We start from the raw sequence: 20,197 nt of genomic DNA, 5'->3' as shown, positions 1-20,197 counted from the left end.
CAAAAAAAAGAAAAAATTTTCAGTTTATATCTGAGCATATTTCTTTTATTTTGTGTCCCGTTTTTTTTTTTGTTGTTTTTTATTTAAATGTGCATCACCTGATCTATGTTAGATATTCAAATTTTATTTTTATAAGTTTTTTGACCTCAGTGTAGTCTCTTCAAAGTGATAATGTTAGATATTGGGCGACTTAAATTGTTCTTTTCAAATAAAAAGACAATTTGGCGTCTTCCTTTAGGCTAAAGTTTAAAACGTATTTTGTAACTTTAATATCTTTTTAAACGTTGATTGATACATCTCCGATTATAATATACTATTTTTCATTCCTTTGGACATTAACAATGCTGACAACCCACTTTTCAATTTTATTTTTTTTTTTTCTAAATTTTTTTAAGGTTATGTTCTCTTAAATTTTTTAGTTTGACATAGCATCTGTATTAACTACATTCTTACCATGCTTTGTTCTTATTAATGACATTTTTTCAAGCATAAATCACATAAGCCATTGACTTTAATAATTATCCTACTTGTGTATAAGAATTTAAGAATACCTTTACAGTTTGCCTAATTATGGTTTGCATTTATATCCATGTTTACACTTATAAATGTCTATAGTAAACTTCAGTTTCTAAACTCCATAAACAATGTAAAATAAAAAAAAACATGCGTATGTTACTGTCCTAAGATGATAATTTGGTCTTAACGGTACATGGGAAAGTCGAAAAACGGGGTTATCTGGATTATTATCCGATATCGTAAAAGTAAACACTTACACATACTATATAGCATTATTCTTACAGAATTGTTTGTGTATTACCGTTATGGCTCTGTCGGTAGGTCGGAGTAATTGTAACTACGGTATTAGTGTTTTGTACTCATAGGTTCGAATCCCACTTAGAGTCATTTTATAACCACAGTTTTTTCTTCTTACTCTGTTTTTTCATCATTATTCTTTATTTATTTTTCGTTTTCCTTTTTGTTTTCTTCTTATAATATATATTTTATAGTATATATATATATTTTATAGTATATATATATATATATATATATTTTTTATTTCCATTCTATTTTCTTTTTGTATTTTTTTTTTTGATCGCAGTGTAATAAAATATTCGATATCAATGACATATTCATGTATGTATATGATAAAACCGGTCAAATTTGTTTTCTGAACAATTTGCTGTGCTGAAGTAAACAAAAAATATGTACCATGTTACCAGCAGTCGAACTTCTGTCTGTACGGGTAAAACACACTGCTGTCACGGTTGCTCTACCTACTGCGCTAACAAGTCATATGATAATATGTAGTTTTATTTTCATTTTTATAGGTTGTGGCATTGATCTGCCTAACCTATTTTTCGGATTGTTATTGGTCTTTGTTATGTAAACAAAGGCTCGAGTTATCATCCTAGGACAGTATATATATTTAGATATCTCGAATTAAGGTTGAGGCAGATCCTTAAGATAAATGTGTCAGTTCAAAGGTAAAATTTTACTAGATTCATTTCCAGATGAGGATGTTGATGTTGAAGCTGGGACACACACACTTGTGGCAAGGTATCAAAACCGTTGCAAAATACTTCTGAATAAAGCATCATTTTTAAGTTGTCGAGGAAATATACACTAAGCAATCACCAAAAATAAGACAAGCGGGATCTCATGGCGAAAAAACAGCATTCCGTTCGATAAATTGAATATCATGAAGTTTAATGATAATTCAATAAAATAAATGCCATATCTAGGTCGTTCCCTAATATTATGAGAAAATAAATGTCGTTTCTGTATTTATGTATATGACGGAAACTAAATGTTCCTCCTGTATTTGCAGAAATACGTGTTTTACCTATATTTGCTGAGAAAATCAAAGTGTTCACTGTAAATGATGAAAAAATATCTTTTCATATTTGCAGATATGACGTTTTACCTGTATTAGCGGAGGAAATCAAAGTGCCACTTGTTACTATATGCGGAAGCCGAATGATTGTAAACATTTTCATATGTGTTACTGAAGGCAGAATCCGTATATTCTCCAGGATTTGTTTTAATAGAAAAAATGGAAACACTAAAGAAAGCCCAAAACGACAAAATTGAAAATGTTACAGGCTCGGTTTGATTTAGCCTGTTCATGAACGGTACTGGAAAGTGAACGTTACGGTACTGTATGCGGATAACAATGATTAAATTATGTCACCATACCTAATTTTGTACAAATGTGTTTAGTTTAAACAATATTCATTCATCACTTATATTCATACATATATAAACAAAATACTCAAAACAGGATAGAGAAGGAGGTCAATGACTTTTGTAAATCTCTTTCCTGTACAAAAATGTAAAATGAATGATACCGCATGACAGTACCAACATAAAATCTAAGTGTATAACATGTAATTATATATTACATTTGTAATTTTATGTAAAAATGAATTAACATAAAGTATAAAAAAACAATAACAAAAAGAAAACAACAGAATATTAACATACATCAAATATAGAAAAAGAAACGATTTTTTTACTAACGTAATGATACTAGTTTTTCATTAATAAAAGAAAAAAAACAACAATTTGCTTTATACTTTCAACTTGGAAGCTATAAGCTTGTTGAAAAACTCTCGATTCTGTTCCTTGAACCAATCAATACGAAGCAAAGAGTGTAAAGTTTCTTGAATCTGAACCAACGCATTAACCCTGATAGGGTTTAGACCAACGCGGCCTGGAATCTACAAATTACACTTGAAGACAACATGGTTTTATGATGAAAAGTAAAATCAAGTCACCAATATACACACATATTCACATTTAATTTTTTGTTGTTTAGAAAATATACTCAATACCATTTACAATTTCTAATGATTATTTGTCAACATGTCCGTTATTGTTGGATCAAGGTTATCCCACGTTCGTGTGAATTCGTACGCCGTAATTTCACCATCCCATTAAATGCAATTCAAAAGTAAGTCAAATATGAAACATAAATTTACATGCTATCCCCAATCAATCAACATTGCATTAGCATTGTAAATAGTTTTAATTGAACACCGGACAATCTGTAACTTTCACATTTCGCTTTTTCACTTACATGCTTAAATCTTCGGACTTAACAAAATGTTTATTAATTCACAGCAATAGCAAATGCCTGTTTATAGCTACATGATATTTTTGCTCTTAAGGTCAAACTCGATGCACCTCCTTGACAATATCAATATTCTTCAGTCATTGTCAAAGTAATCAAAGGCCTTATTCCCTTCATCAAAATCTATTTTGCCGTCATTGTTTTCATCTCCTGCGTTAAAGAATGCCATGTGAGTTCAGGAGTGGTAGAAAGTCCATTATGTTGATAATTCGTCAGGTGTTAAAATACCATCAGCTTTAATATCAAAGATAACATTGAAATCACTTAGCTACATAATTATAATAATGTATAATGTGCATAATTTACAGATTGCATTAAGCAGACCAAAACGCTGCTATTGTTTACTTCTTTAAGTATAAGGTATAACAATTATCGGCCTATTGTTTGTGGAATGTATTATTGTTGCATGCGTTTATATAATAACAGTATTGCGCACAATAGTTGAAAAAAGAAACAAAAAAAGTTATTCATAAACAAATATTGCATTTATTAATACTTACAGTTTCGGTCTGTCATCTTGAACGCCATGTAACCTTCAACCCTAGATATTTTACATTTATGATTTGTGTCGTGTGTTGAATACCTAAGTGGATCTGTCCATGTTTGTTGGATGACACTTTGCGCTTTAAAATAAAAGAACAATGAAAAAAATGTCATTTGTTAGTCTTCGGCATCGGGAGTACATAGCTAAACTGTAATGATATCGAAACAATGTTTATGATAATAAATTACAATGTACAAAAAAACTCTCAATAATCTCAGTTGTACCTGTGTTTAGATATAACTTATATCAATCTGTACCTTTTTAAAAATAATTTCTACACCAATGTCTGTGTTTTGTGTTGAAATGTTTATAAATGGTAAATTATTCAGAATAAATAAATTTCCCAAAGACAATTGCGACCAAAGCATTAATCCTAAATTCGTAGAAGAGCATTTAAACTTACTCTTACTTTGCCATTCTATTTTATACTTGTAATAATGTAATCAAATTGTAATTGAAACATGAGATGTTATAATTATTAAAACCAATCCTTACCATATTTAAACAGTATCTTAGACGCAGTCCCTTAAACCTGTCACGACGTTTTACATTGGTATCAAGCTACAAATATTTCCCGTCAACATTTAGAAAAAAACTGTTGTCAAGTTAAAATATGCAAATAATAATGTTTTAGGTTTCATTTTATTATGAAGATGATTGATTAACAAAATGTCGGCTCTCAATGTATTGATAGGGTTGATATATATTTTTATGTTGCTATGAGACTTTCATGATATGATTTCATACATGTCAGTCTATTAAAAATGCACTACATTTGCTTTATTGTGAATTATTATTGCGGTATTTACCTGTACGTAAGATTTGTTTTGTGTACATATATTAAAACCGGCAGATATTGTTTTTATTTAATGAATCAATTATATTTTCCAATGCATATACTTTTTCTTTTACTATTTTAAATAACCTTAATTTTCCACCTTAATGATTAGTGTTCAATCACCTTCAGGATATTTGGCTTTATGACTGCAAAACTCTCTAATTTGTCTTATTTTTCTTTAATGTAGTTCCACATTTCTTCATCGAAAGTGACACATTCACTATTTTCTTTAAACTGGGTTCTATACGCCATTTGTCACCGAATGACAAAAAGGTGTCACATTAATTATTCTTTTACCACGCTTGTAACAACATGTCTTCGTATATTTCTCGTTTATATACTTACAACGATATTTCAACGTCGAATACTGTTCTCGTCGACATTTTGGTATGCACTTATTTCAATGTGGCCATACCACGTGACTTTTCGGGTACGGAACACGCCGATTTTTCATCCGATTCAAGTATGTTTTTTATTCACAACTTATTTATTACTCAACCGATTTTGATCAGATAAGGCGCAGAGTACCCGTAATTATATCAGTAATCCACGGTATATCAAAGTTCTGAAAACCCTTGAATGTTTTTTGATAACATTCGAGTACAGTTTTCTTTTCATAGCCTGGGCCGAGGGGAACGGTACTCACTCATTTGGCATAACAGGCGATTTCTATCAAGTCATATGTTTTTTGACACTATTTCATAGAAAAATACATGTTAAATCTGATATATTTACTATGTCCAATGTATCGAATGAATGCAGTGATGTTTTAGCATATTTTCATAAAGTGATTTTGAAATGATACGGAACACACTGTTATTTCAAAAGATACGGTACACACACAATTTCTGTCTTTGAAACAATTCAAAAATAAAATATTTAAAAAAATCAATTTAAATTATAATGTGAGTGATTTTTTTCATAGTTATACATTTTATCAATTTAAACGAGAACCCTGGGGCCTGTATTGCAAAGTATCATAATGCCTACAGTTTAATGTTAACAGGATTATTCAAAAAATATAAGAACATTTTGAGAGTACGTTGCGCAAAATTCGATTTTATATGTTGAGCAATTAATATTTGGCTATAAAATGTTAAAAGTTTCGGGAGGAATACGGAAGACATTCAAAATTTTGTTTTGTTTTGATTTTCATTTGAAACAATTAGGTATATTCTTTAGGATTATAAAACGAATTGTGAAATTCATGGACATCTGTTATGTGCGATTATTATTTCATTTAATTTGTTTGTTCGAATATATAAATTACTGTCTAAACGTAGAATGAATATATAAACAAACAAGAAGTTAGGAGTAAGTTGGAAATATATGTTCCTTGCAAAATGTTGTTTAAATAATCGAATTAGGAGAAAAAAACGCTGGTTTTGATGTAAGTGGATATTTTTTAAATCACGGAAAGTTTAAAGTTTTTTTCGGCCACATGATATTTGGTATGAATCAACTGCCAGGGTCCCAAACTAACTGCATGTATCTAGATTATCAAATTATCTACATATGGACAAATATATTTCACAGTTTTACGTGCAATCAAAATTAATAATTTGACAATTTGAAGAACGCATATAGGAACAAGGCCTGTTATATAACGTAACGTAGTTTAGACAATGTAACCTTGTTACATATACATGTAAGGATATACATGTTAGGAAATTTGGTAAAATTATGCCTATCTTGGACTTTCATTTCGAGATGCATTTAACACTTTAGTTCATGGATATGTGTGCTTGCGTGTTTGTGTTAAAAATTAAATGATATTTTAATAATACCCATTTTGTCAATCAAATGCTTTGGATTTTGGAGGCTGCGTTCTGTTTTATATACTTCATGAAGTAGGTACGAGACCACAAGTGACTTCGATGTTTCGATTTTTTATGTGAGAAAGTTTTCTTACTACCGGTCGTTTTACTCAGGTGCCCGTTCGTTCCTTTATTTATACCTAAAGGGGCACTTGTAAAACTCGAAAGTCGCCACATGATAATGTCAGTTTTATGAGCCGTGAAACCAAACCAAAAATGACCTAATTACATAAATTAAAAGTTACTTTTAAAGCTTCATGCCTTTAAACATTAAAAATTTATGCAATGGCGACTACATTTTTATTTGTTTGGGTCGTCATACCAAACAAATAGTGGTAGCGAAATTTCAGGCTCTGATATGCTTATTTTCAAAATAAGAAAGTAGTCCGAACTCCTGGAAGCGGTTACTTACCTTTATATGTACTCTTACGCTGAAATAATAAAGGGGAGGGTCACTGTGTTAAGATTGTCAAATGGCGGGCGCATTAATTTTTTTAAACCTTCTCGGGAGATAAAAGTAGTACCCGATTCGGATTGGTCAAAGATTTCAAATATTCTGTAATTCTTTACAGATATAATATAATATTAAGCCCCATGGTTATTTACATCAGTGTCAAACGAAATTAATAAGGGTTACAAACCCTAATTTAAAATGATATGGTTTTCTTCAGGCTGTTATCTTATAACTTCCCCATAGTCGAGGGGTTACACGCTCGTTTAGGAAGAGAGATGTCCTGAGTTCAAATCCAAGTTAAGGCAACTCATGTTTTTTTGTTTTTTTTAATTGTTTAAGCCAAATAAACAATGAATTACATATCAGTGTTGCAATAAGCCTTAATTATAGCCAATTTACTACAGTTATGACACTAGAAACAACACACAAAAACAAATTGGTTTACAATCTCACAGCCTGCACCTTTCTGACATTCTGAGACCCAAACATATTCAGCTCCTTCTGTGATTTGATTTAATTACACATGAGCATGATATTGCAAAATTGTACCTAATGACTTGCTTATTATTAACAAAATATAAATATATATAAATTGTTATCAAGCGATTTAGGTCATGACCTTGTTTTATTTTTTCAGGATGAAGCAAAAAGACATATCTTACTTCACTTAAACTGAAAGAAATAAAAAACAACAATAAACAACAATAAACACAGCATTATATAACAACATTTTCTTTCCATAGAGCGCAACTACCTGATTCTGTGAAGATCGAAGCGTTTAACATACCCTTATTGATTTTAAATAGGACAATTACATGGAGGTTGTAAATGTTAAGCGTGATCTCTTGAAGTATAGTGCACAAATACATAGAAACATTAAAAGTAAGCATTATGATACAGGTCCCTAGGTTCTCGTTTAAATTAATAAAATGTATAACTATGAAAAAATCACTCACATTATAATTGAAATTAAATTTTAATATATTTTATTTTAGAGTTATTACAAAGACAGACAGAAATTGTGTGTGTGTGTACCGTATCTTTTGAAATAACAGTGTGTTCCGTACCATTTCAACATAACTTTATGAAAATATGCTAAAACATCACTGCATTCACTCGATACATTGGACATAGTAAATATATCAGATTTAACATGTATTTTTCTATGAAATAGTGTCAAAAAACATATGACTTGCTAGAAATTGCTTGTTATGACAAATGAGTGAGTACCGTTCCCCTCGGCCCAGGCTATGAAAAGAAAACTGTACTCGAATGTTCTCAAAAACCATTCAAGGGTTTTCAGAATTTTGATATACCGTGGATAACTGATATAATTACGGGTACTCTGCGCCTTATCTGATCAAAATCGGTTGAGTAATAAATAAGTTGTGAATAAAAAACATACCTGAATCAGGTGAAAAATCGGCGTGTTCCGTACCCGAAAAGTCACGTGGTATGGCCAGATTGTATTTACTTTGTTTTCAGTGTTTCGGCTGTTTTGTCTTCATTTTACATCTTCAATAATCCTTCAAATTGAATAGATGGAGTAAAAGTGATAATTCGTCAGGCTAGATATTGAATAAAAATAGCATTATTTGGACAGCAACTTAGATATTGTAAAATATAAAAATAATGTTTAAATGTTAAATATTACCATGCTATTGTAAAAAGCGTGTACACGTTTTTCTTATTTTGGTTACGCTGCATGATCGAACACTAAGTCACGCATGTGTTATGCAATCATTGAAGAGTACAAATACCGACGCACCTTGCATACACAACAAAATTATGTTTAAGATACATTTGTATAACGAACTGATCAATTAACACTAAAACGTGAATTTGTGTTTTGTTTGAGACAAATATTAAAATTCAAATACAAAATACAAAACTTGGGTCAAACAATTATCGCCAGGTAAGCTTGCAATTATGGACCGGCTGGCACGGCTCTATACTTTTGGAAAAGGGTTATAACTATTGGTTCCAGAAGGCTTAGGATGAAATGACAATGAATAGAAACGTTCGCAGTAACATTATTTGAGCCGCGCCACTACAAAACCAACATAATGGGTTTGCGACCATCATGGATCCAGACCAGCCTGCGCATCCATGCAGTCTGATCAGGATCCATGCTGTTGGCTATCAGTTTCTCTACTTGTAATAGGGCTTGTAAGCGAACGGCATGGATCCTGATCACACTGCGCGGACGCGCAGGCTGGTCTGGATCCATGCTGGTCGCAAACGCATTACGTTGGTTTTGTCGTGACGCGGCTCATTTATTTATTATTGAAATAACCTGAAATATATAGCATGAACATGCCTCTTCTGGTGTGCCTCTTACTTCAAACCACGAAAGTAGAAATGTCCAATAGTAAGTGCAAATTTTTTCTCATATTTTCATTTAAAACTTATCTGTCTATAAACATAATTTATTATGACGCCCTAATCATAGAAATATTTGCTAATAGAATGGTTTCGGGAATTAATAGAAATTTACAATAAAATCGACATTGCAACCTGGATGCAAAAAAAATAAAAATAAAAGAAAGATGCAAATTTGTTTTTATCACAACATTTAATCACCGTTACTAACGTCAATTTTGACAAATATATTATTGGAAATTGATATGCTTATCAAATTCCTAAGGCTGTGTCAAAATACTTTGTAAATCCGTAAACCTGACAACATCTTTAATTATAAAGAGGGATGCTGCTTTATCCGGAACAGACTTGATTTAAATCGTTTCCTAAATATGCAAATTTATTAGTTTATCGTACGTATGAACGTTATATCGCCTTATATTTATTACTGTCAAGGCTTAAACTTACAGTTCACTTGATTTATCTATCAAGGACCGAGCATGAAGCTTATAAATTTGTTTCTATAAATATTTTAGACAAATGCATAAACAAAATGTTACATTTCCTGTCTGACACCGGCGGACAATGCATTCAATTTATCAAGTTTACATATGCATCTTAAAATATCCATTATTTATTTAAACATGTGTCGTTTATAACCAGCAAAGCCTGTGTAAAACTGGTTTTAGTAAACGCATTTCATAAGTAGTAAACATTTCAATATCTCGCTATCAACTTAACGTGTAATCAGGCAAGTCAAAGGGATGTGAATATCAAAATAATTCAGTATTTTTAGTGCATTTCAAAATATTTATTGTGAGGTTGTGAGGCACAATCGTTTTGCTTTTTTTTTAATTTAACAATACAAAGCTTTTGTATCCTGGTATAGCTGATAAGAATAAGCTAATTCTATTATAAAGAAGTCCTAAGAAGTGATTTTCATCTCTGATCTTTAACCAACCATTCACTTACGACGAACTTTTGAAAAAAATATTTATTTTGAACGAATGAAGCATAAGTTTTGCAACTCTCTAAATATCGGGCATATATATCTAAACATCGATGATGGTCAACCTCTGTTTCAGAAACAGTGTCGTCAGCATATAATAAACAGCTTGAAATATTCAAATTAATCAGAGTGTCATTAAGTTCATTATTATAACATCTAAAACCATTAACTAAATCACTGTTTAAGACAAAGTCCTTTAAATTGTTAAAGAAAATAATAAAGGTGAAAGATTTTCTCATTGACGCACTCTTTGTAGCAGTTGAAATAATCTGAATTTGGGCCAAATTTTGTTTTAAAAATGGTTCGTTTGCTTTGTTATTGACACTTAAAACCATTTTAAGAAATTTGCCATTTAAATAATATGTGACTAAACGTGATCATGGTCCTTTTCTCCAAGCAGTACCAAAGGCACGTTTAAGATCAATAGAAGCACACATTATTTCTTCAAACTTTTTCTAGTCAAATTTGTAAAGTATATAGGACACGCATATTATCTGCAGTAGAAAACAATTTTCAAACACAAGACATTTACATATGCGGCAATGTCAAATTAAAATAAAAACATTTTTTGCAAACGATTATTTGACATCATATTAAAACATTTATCCAGACAGATTGATAAATTGGTCAAGTAATGAAAACCACCAATATCCATAAAGAACGCCCAAAACGGCAAAATTTAAAATGTCGCAGGCTCGTGCATATTGTGAGATATTTGATTTAGAATATCTCTTTGTCTAATTATACATTGCACTAAAACATGCTTTAATGTCTTCACGATTTATAAACAACGTGAACAATTTTAAATCATGCGCATAATTTGTAAAGTTAGATAACTTAAATTACGGTTGAGGCAGATCTTTTGGGATATCGGGTTCAGTTCATAAGCAGATTGGCATATTAATATTTTAGAAGATTAATGTCAGTCAACGTGGATACTGTAGCTGTAGCAGCACAAACACTTTGTAAGGCATCAAATGAGTTTTGTTGTCATTTATAAGATCTTGGTATCGATAAAGCTTTGAAAACTTTGTCTATCTGTTTGGATTAACCAGTTTTTCAGCGTTTTTATCTATAAATGAATAAACGTTTTAAACCGTTTATTCTGGCTTGCATGCAATTGCCGACCGGATGTCTATCCTTTCAACATTTTCTATCTGTTTTGCTGAGTGTCGAGAACGTTTTCACTTTATTGACACGGATTCATTATTTGAACCGAGTTTATCCGGGCATTGTGTGACCACAGTTTTTTTTAGTGCAATTAAAGGAGTTCTATTCAGGTCCAAATGCTTAGAGCTTAAAATTCATACATTGATTAATTGGGACACTACAACTATAAATAAGAATAAAGAATAACAAGAAATATACTAAGAATAATTTTTAAAAAAGGATTTTTATTGCATCTCTTAGCTAGATTAAGTTAAAAACGTTTAAAAGTTTTTCATCTCAGGCCATTTAGGACAATGATAATTCTTGAACAACAGACTGAATAATTGATCTGAAATCTGGCACACAAGTTATTGCTACAGACTTACATCAAATACATCGCAACACGTGTCAATCCTTCCATGACAGTGAAGTCCTTATAACATGGCGTGTTGAATGTCTTGGTATTGTAAATTACTTTGGTTATAAATAAGGCCAAGCAAATACATGTTTTGTGCATGCCTTAAATTGCACGGCGTTATGTGAAGAACTCTTAAATTTATCAATAAGAATAAAAGAATTAAATAAGTACAACCACATGCTGCTGCGCTGCTGCTGCTGCTGTTGTTTTGTGTTGTTATCAAATAACATCATAAACACATTACTGTACCATCTACATGTTTTGACAGTGATGCTACAATACCGTCATATACTTATTATGTAAGCCTAAATAAATAGACATGTATATCCCATGCTCAAAATGAAATTATTATGAAAAATGACGTCTCTTCGGGTGACTTTCTTATGCTATGCACTGATGATGCCTTCTAGCCAAATCGACTGCAGTCAAAATTACCATAAGTTTCTTTTTGTGAGGTTTAAAAGTTTTTGTCACACTAATTATAAGGACTTAAGTAAAACCGACAAACATTTCCAAAGAGTGCTGGGTTTGTTTGTTGTTGCTTTTTTTATTTAAAAGGGGTATAAAATCTTGAAAAGGGGTGATCCCTCGGAATCATTAATCACAACAAAATTACGTTCATGTACATGAAAATTGCAGACTCGCGTTGATTGAGTTATAATGAAAAAGTGCAACATCCTCACACCCTCCCAGCACCGGATTGAGCTGTACTCAGTTTCCAATACTTAAAAGTGTGTGTTAGAATCAATTATCCCTAAGGACCACAATAATATAACAAGAGGTGAAGTAGGAATATTAATGTTGATGTGGCACTAGTGCTTTGAGGAGATTTAAGAAATATTTCGAGTTATGGAACCAGCTTGGGATAAAGACGTGGACTTTTAGAAGGTCTAGTTTTGGGACAAAGAGCTCGATGTTTCGAAAGATAATATTGCTCAAAAGGTTTAAAGACTCTTTGATATCTTATGTTCAAAACTGATAAAATATGTTTTTGAAAGCTTGCAATTTACTCTTGATAGCGAATATGAAAGCAATATGTAAAATGTTATTTTTCAATGACCAAAAACTGTTCAGCTTTGATAATATAATCTCGTTTAACTATCATGTTTTTTTTTTATTGATTGGCATGATGGATTTTTTTTTATTTGTCCTATCTAAAGTTCGGAACAATACCGGTATTACAACACAAAAATTGTATTATTTATTATTTCCGCATGTACATCGCCGAAATTTATAACTGCTATTATCATATTAATTGTTTATATTTCTGGCGCTTGTTAACTATCGCCTCAGGGTGTTTTCAATAACTTTGCTATAAGTATTATAAGGTGTACTTATACTGAATCTGGTTTAGGGTTACAATGCACTCGATTTTTATTGTTGACACTTTTTAATAGGTTTATAGGTCTAATGTACTTATGTACTTTTATCTATTTTACGATGAGCGTCTTACGTAAAATTATAACACATGAAATTTGTATGTCTGTACGCGTGGTTTATGTCTGTAATCGCTACTGAAAAGGTTTCTACTAGCAGATGGGCTTGGATTGTTTTAATAGCTGTGTGTTGTGGAAGGTTATTGGTTTCAACATCGATGTACATGTCAGGTGTTTTTTATGTTGCCCTGATTGGGCACTTCCGAGGGAGTGAGACAAAGACGTCTGTGATTGGATCCCTTCACAGTGGATTGTTGTGTCTTCTTGGTAAAAATTTCATCCGCTTGGCAACAACTGTAATCCTAGAAGTTTCTCATCATAAAAAAACACTTAATTTATGCTTTAGTAAAAATTTCACAAATAAGTCAAGAATTTGAGACAAAATAAAAAAAGTAGGGAAGCTACTGTTTGTATAAATGATTATTTTTTACGTTATGAATTTTGTCCGAGACCAAAAGTATTTGATGATAGAGTTTCTTATCTGTTTCTTCACAAATACTCGGCGATCTTGTGTTTTTACCTTACATTTTGTCGCGACTTTGTTGGCTTTAATTCTTAACGCATTGATAGTCTGCCAATTCCTGTTGATGTTAATTGACTGTGTGCAACAGTGTTGAAATATATATAATCTTTATCGTGTTTCTTAGGACCAATTGTTGCTATCCTGATCGACTTCACTAGTTGTCGAACGTCAATTGTATGTGGAAGCATTATATTGTCAGTGACCTTCCTTGTCAGTTCTTTCATTGATGATATTAACTATCTTATACTCACTCTGGGAATTTGTGGAGGTAAGTAGTGTTTGACTAATATTTTTTGCTTGTAAAGATTTGTTTGACTAGTATGTTTGCTTGTTGGGATCTGAAATGCATAAGGGTGTACATTTTTCTGCTGTGCATAAAGTCACACCAACACTGTCACCTTTACTGGCGTAGAAAGACCTTAGGTGTCCTTCGGTGCATTATTTTAGGAACGAGCGTGTCCATTTAAAAAAAACCCGACGTTCCGTTACCTAGTTGGATAGCCTTTTTATGCAATTACTCATTATCTATGTAGGCAAGTTGTTTGACGTCGGCAATCATACCAACTTTGTCTCATATTTGACATAACTACCTGCAAGATGCAAATAGGCTAATTTTGCACACAAGAAACTGCTGCAAATATGTTCAATTTAAACTTTAATCAAAAAGGTTTTGAAGCTAAAGTTTTGATTTAAATAACATAATTAAATGCCGATAGGCTTTATAAACAAAAAAGATGTAATTAAATTGAAATAACAACATATCTTTTGATTAACGTTTAAAATTCTGGAAACAAAGTGATCCATCGGAAGCATTAATCAAAACAAAATAACACTGTTTTTCTTGTGTGGTAATTGTTTAAAAGTCATTCTGTGTCAACCAGAATTAAAAACCTGATATCTATATATATTAATATAATTTTGCATGTCAATTATAGGTGCCGCAAACTCCATGATTTCAACTCCTTTCAGTATAGTTCTGGGTTACTATTTTGAAAAGCGCAGGAACCTTGTTATCGCCCTGTCAATTTCTGTTGTTGGCCTTGGAATGTTTATCGCTACCCCTTTGTCTGTATATCTGCTACAAAATGATGGCCTAAAGGGTACATTTATAATTGTTGGTGCATTTAATGCTCACATTTGTATTTGTGGTGTAATTTGTAGACCTTCAAATGAAGAAATTGCCATTCAGAAACAGAAGAAAAATATACCTGGAAGAGATTCAAATGGAGAAATCCAGCAACGAAGCGTCAAAGTTACCGATAAAATCAGCAATTGCTTTAAACGCATCAACACAAATCTCTTGAGAAATGTACCGTTCATGTTATTCTTGTTAAGTACGGCTACATGGAATTTCACGGAATCAGTATGTTTGCTGCATTTACCAAATTACATGTCTAGTAAAGGCCATTCGGAGGGCTCAATCAGTATCCTTATGATAATTTATGGAGTGAGTAATACAGTAGGACGATTCTTATCTGCATTAACTACTGAGACAGCAGCTGGTTTTGATACTTTGAAGGTTCATATAGTGACGTTAGCTTTAGCCGGTGTCGTGACCTTGACTTTTCGCCTATACAGTGACTTTGATAACGCCGTTTATGTTTATGCAGCATGTTCTGCTATATTTACTGGATTTCCAAATTCTGTTATGTCATCAATCACTATTCGTCTCGTCGGGTTGAAGGATTTTTCTACAGGGCATGGAATGGAGCTTTTCTTCTGTGGTATAGGCATCTTGACAGGACCACCTCTAGCAGGTAGACAGCTTCATTATATCTAATCATTTTTGCATACGAACCTATTTTTTTTATCTGCGATATGATATATTCTGAAAATGCTTAAAATCATGATACTTCTGAAAGCAAGAAGAAGGTTTAATAGGACATTCACGAATTACTAGTATTACAAATAAAAAGAAATATTGATGAAAATATCTTATAGACTGGTAAAGTATGGTTGACTTTGAAGTCATTTGAATTTAGAAAAATACATCAGGAATATTAAGCGATGGACAATGTCTTACCAGGAAAGTTTCAACATATTTAAGATTTTAAGCCATAATAATCAAATCAGAGTGATTGAAACAGAAAATGTGAAAAACTAGTCACCAACTTTGCGAGTTTGGAAATATTAATTTATATAATGCCGTTAATGCATTAAGTTGACGCAATAAGTAAATTAAACCGTACCGACACACACTTTGAAATTATAGGGACAACCAAAACAAGCTAGGGCGATAAACTTTTCAATTCAAATTCACACAAGGTTAATAAACATATAACTAAATGATGTATTTTCGTTGTCAATAAAAAACATTGTGCCTATACACCAAAACATTCTTTTAAATGTGTGGTCGTTTTTATTAATGCAAACTTGAGGGCATTTAATCTAAGTTAATATGACATTGATGACTAGACTAAGTATGCAAAACATGTCATTTATAGACAATTTAACACACATATATATCTATCTTTCTGATATTAATTATTATCTGAATGATATCAGTTCGTTTAACAGCAATTTGTAAGTTATAGTTACATATGATCAAACAAGTGTAGCATGCCCCGATGACCTTAAAGGGGGACACAGGCAAAATTTTCATTTCTTCGTTTTTGAATTTTTATTCATTCTTCTGTAAATGTCCTCAAAATAAATACACTAGGCAGTCCCAGGAACAAAACTTTTCTCCTCATGAAGAATAAAATTGATGTTTCCTAACTTGACCCACGTGAGCGTTAAGATTTCACAATAGTTGTCACAGAGAAATCTTAAAACGTTAAAAACGTGTCAAATGAATGACTTAGACTTGATTTAATAATACAATATCCACAGAATCTGTTATTGTAACTTCCAGGGTTTGTTTAAGTCACGTGACTTGTTTTAAAACTACTCGGTGATTCTGTCGGCGTCTAAATCGTTCAACATATATATATATATATTTACGCTTAAAACCAAAAATATATAGAATTTATACGAAAACAATCATGCTGGGACTTTAAAAAAATGTCATTTTATCGTGATTTAAGAACATATACAATTTGAATATATTTTGTCTTAATTTGCCTGAGTATCTCTTTAACTCAGGGTATCGTACACCACACCCATAGGATATCAGAATATCACAATTATTTGATAAATAAAGAGATCCAGCAAAAAGTTATAATTCAATATAATTCATCACGAAACATAATTTTATGAACAATGTTTTCCAGGTTATATATTTGAGATGACGAAATCATATGAGAACAGTTTTCTACTATCAGGTACGTCTCATTTCATATTTATGTAAGAATAGAAAAATATTTTATTACGCATAGAATCAAACTTCATTAGACAGAATAGACTTGCACCTTCAAGTACCATCATTGAAAAGGCTCAACAAATCGCTTGCCGCTTTGTGTAAGTGATTTGACATTCAAAAATTCACACCTATCACGATTAAAGTTGACCGTCAAGCAATCGACCTTTTCTCAGTACATGTATTGCCTTTTTGTTGTAATCATAAGGACTTGTTTTGTAATCGGATTTATTTTAGATGAAAAGGCTGAACTAAGTTAATGCTAAATTAAAGGATTTTTATATCGTAGATATAATTTACGAAATACATGTGGGCATTATACCTATGAATTAATAGTATTAATATACATAGATATAAAACGCTCGTCGTTAAGGTCGGTGAGCAATATATATATATATATATATATATATATATTATATATATATATATATATATATATATATATATATATATATATATATATATATATATATATATATATATATATATATATATATATATATATATATATATATACAATTTATATATATTTTATATATAGAGATATTTCGTTTGTTTTGCATGTAAGATTGAAATATAATTTCACTGAGTGAACACCAGATGCAATATTTTCACGAGTGGCGTAGCCACGAGTGAAAATATAATAGCTGGTGTTCACGAATGAAATATATTTCAATCTTATATGTAAAACAAATAAATTTTCTTTTTATTTCATGCTTTTTAAGTGATTTTAAGTATTTTATACTGATTTTGCCGCGTAACGTCGCGCATTCTCCTTTGTGACGTCATCACATCATGACGTCACATCATCAATTTTGAAATATAGTTCTGTTAAATTTCTCTAATTTTGTTACATTTATAACATGATGTATGGTGAAATCGACTTTCTTTTCCTAAAGAAGCAAAATTTACGTATGACGGCATTTATTTCTGCCTGTTATTCCATTTAGTTTAATTTTCTTTTCATCCGCATTCAGATATAGTCCGGCTACAGTGAAAATTATATTTTATAAATTTCACTAGTGGTTTATCAGAATATAATCATCTGATATAATACAATTAAACACTGGAAAGCATGCAATAAATATATATATATATATTAATATATATATTATATATATGTGTGTGTGTGTGTGTGTGCGTGCGTGCGTGCGTGCGTGCGTGCGTGCGTGCGTGCGTGCGTGCGTGCGTGCGTGCGTGTGTGTGTGTGTGTGTGTGTGTGTGTGTGTGTCATTTTTTCTTTTGAATTAACCGCCTCTGTGGTCGAGGGGTTAGAGTCGATGACTTCTAATCCAGTTACCTCTCTGGCGTGGGTTCGATCCCCGGGAGATGCTTTGGTAGTTTAGCGCGGAGGAAGGTAGTCTAGTACTGGTGTAACTCTCCAGGAACGATGGTTAGGAAACTACCCGCCTATATGACTGAAATACTGTTGGGAAAAGGCGTAAAATGAAACAAACAAACAAACAAACATTGAATTTTAATATGTAATTCAATGCACACTAAAGATCGGAAAATCATCATGATACTGCATAGAGTAAATTAAGCACAAGTTATTGGATTTTTGTAGCATTGTCCAGGAACATTCTTATAATACATAAAATTCATCTAATATGTAACAAATAAGACATTTTCTGTAATTATAAAGGATTGCTTCAGGTGTATACCATTTACCAATTTCTTAATATTTTGAAATGTGATAAAGATTCCCTAAACATTTCAGTATTTACCTTTGACAGACATGATTGCAAGTAAAAAAAGCTAGTTATTGTCGAGTTCCATTTTGAAACATAAAATATAAAGTGTATCACGTGAACAACAATCAACAGTTCTGTTGTCGTGCACATCATTTCTTTTTGTGTATGGATCATTTTTGTACTAATTCAATGCAACATAGCGATATTCTTCGTCATGTCATGTGAAAGAAGGAAACGGAAAAACGGCGACAATTCATGTCAATATTTTCGAAACTCTTTCAGATTTTAAAATGTTACAGAGCTTTCTATGAAATAGTTTCATAAATGTTTCAAGATATAAGAATGCCTGATCCTTCATATTATACTTTTTTAAACACAGGGTCGGTGATAATGGCTGGAAGCTTTCTAGCGATTCTATCATCTTTGTTGGCACCAGGAAAGGTTACTGGCGGTGTTGAGACAAACCTTGGTCCCGGCATGAAGATTGGTAGCTTAACCGATATTCGTAGTGTTGTAACTCCATCGGGCGAGGGATGCGCAGGTAGTCTGCCTGGGCAACAGGAACGTAAAAATGATATAATGGAGTCAGTGATGTAGATTTTATGACAGCCGCTACAAGTTTATTTACGTTTAAAGTGGTGATAATAGCGACTCTGTACAACTGTTTACAAAACGCCTTTTTATTTTCTTTGAAGTGATCATAATTTGGGGAGGGGATAAACAGATATGTCACCATGTCTGAAATATAAGTTTTTTACATTTTGTATTTTTTGTATTTTGTTTGTTTGTTTTTTTATTTTATTGCTTTTTTGGGGGGTAGGGGGTAAAATTACGTCTATCAATTCGAAGTGTTTATAAAAATAGATGAAAACTTTCACCTTGTTTCTGTTCCTTTTATAAACATTATAGTGGGAAAACCAATATCATTCTATTATAAAATGGCTGTACCGGATTTCAAATGACAAAAAATATCTATTGAAATGCAAAAAAATATAAATAAATTTATGTAGAAATAAAGTACCATTTTAAAGGTAAACGAAGTCCTTGCATGTTTATAATGCTTGGACTATTTTGCTTTTCAATTCACCTTTTACTAACAATCCGACGTGCACTTAATTCCTGCCTATAACACTCGCGGGAGGGGTTCGCAGTATCCACAGAGAGAGAGAGAGAGAGAGAGAGAGAGAGAGGGGGAGAGAGAGGGACAGAGAGAGAGGGACAGAGAGAGAGAGAGAGAGAGAGAGAGAGAGAGAGATCATGATTACAAAGAGGAGGAAATAAGGCCAGATTACAAAACCAAATAGCACGGTCAACGGCAATGTCAAACTAAAATGAATATGCTATAGAAAAGAAAAAGGTCATTGTCGAATTAACTCTTAATGTTATGGAATATATTAATCAACAAGAACATTGCATTGTAATTTACATAGTGAAAAAATAGTAAAACAAAGGCAATTAAGCATATGGAAAGAAAATATGACGCAACATGTTCTTCGATTTAACACAAGAATCTTTTGAATGTT

At 31.8% G+C, this 20,197-nt stretch overlaps 1 protein-coding gene across 1 annotated transcript; it reads left to right on the top strand.

The window, feature by feature from the left end:
- Positions 1-1,468: 1,468 nt before the first annotated feature.
- On the top strand, positions 1,469-19,480 carry LOC132722798 (monocarboxylate transporter 12-like). Its single transcript, XM_060707361.1, has 6 exons — positions 1,469-1,557; positions 1,911-2,020; positions 13,807-13,950; positions 14,618-15,439; positions 16,895-16,945; positions 19,054-19,480. The coding sequence occupies exons 1-6, from the start codon at positions 1,469-1,471 to the stop codon at positions 19,269-19,271; spliced, it is 1,434 nt and encodes a 477-aa protein (XP_060563344.1). The 3' UTR covers positions 19,272-19,480.
- Positions 19,481-20,197: the final 717 nt, after the last annotated feature.

Source organism: Ruditapes philippinarum, unplaced genomic scaffold (genome assembly GCF_026571515.1).
Source record: "Ruditapes philippinarum isolate M1 unplaced genomic scaffold, ASM2657151v2 ctg738_1_1_1_1, whole genome shotgun sequence".
NCBI classification, from domain to species: Eukaryota; Metazoa; Mollusca; class Bivalvia; order Venerida; family Veneridae; genus Ruditapes; species Ruditapes philippinarum.
Note: the sequence above shows the minus strand (reverse complement) of the source record. Positions and strands in the feature narration are given on the sequence as shown.

Bases quoted from the DNA above. Each gene is read 5' to 3' on its own strand.
- LOC132722798 (XM_060707361.1), top strand. From the start codon at position 1,469: ATGTGTCAGTTCAAAGGTAAAATTTTACTAGATTCATTTCCAGATGAG. The intron at 1,558-1,910 runs GTATCAAAACCG...TCATATTTGCAG, and splicing joins ACACACACACTTGTGGCAAG to ATATGACGTTTTACCTGTAT. The intron at 16,946-19,053 runs GTACGTCTCATT...TTTTAAACACAG, and splicing joins GAACAGTTTTCTACTATCAG to GGTCGGTGATAATGGCTGGA.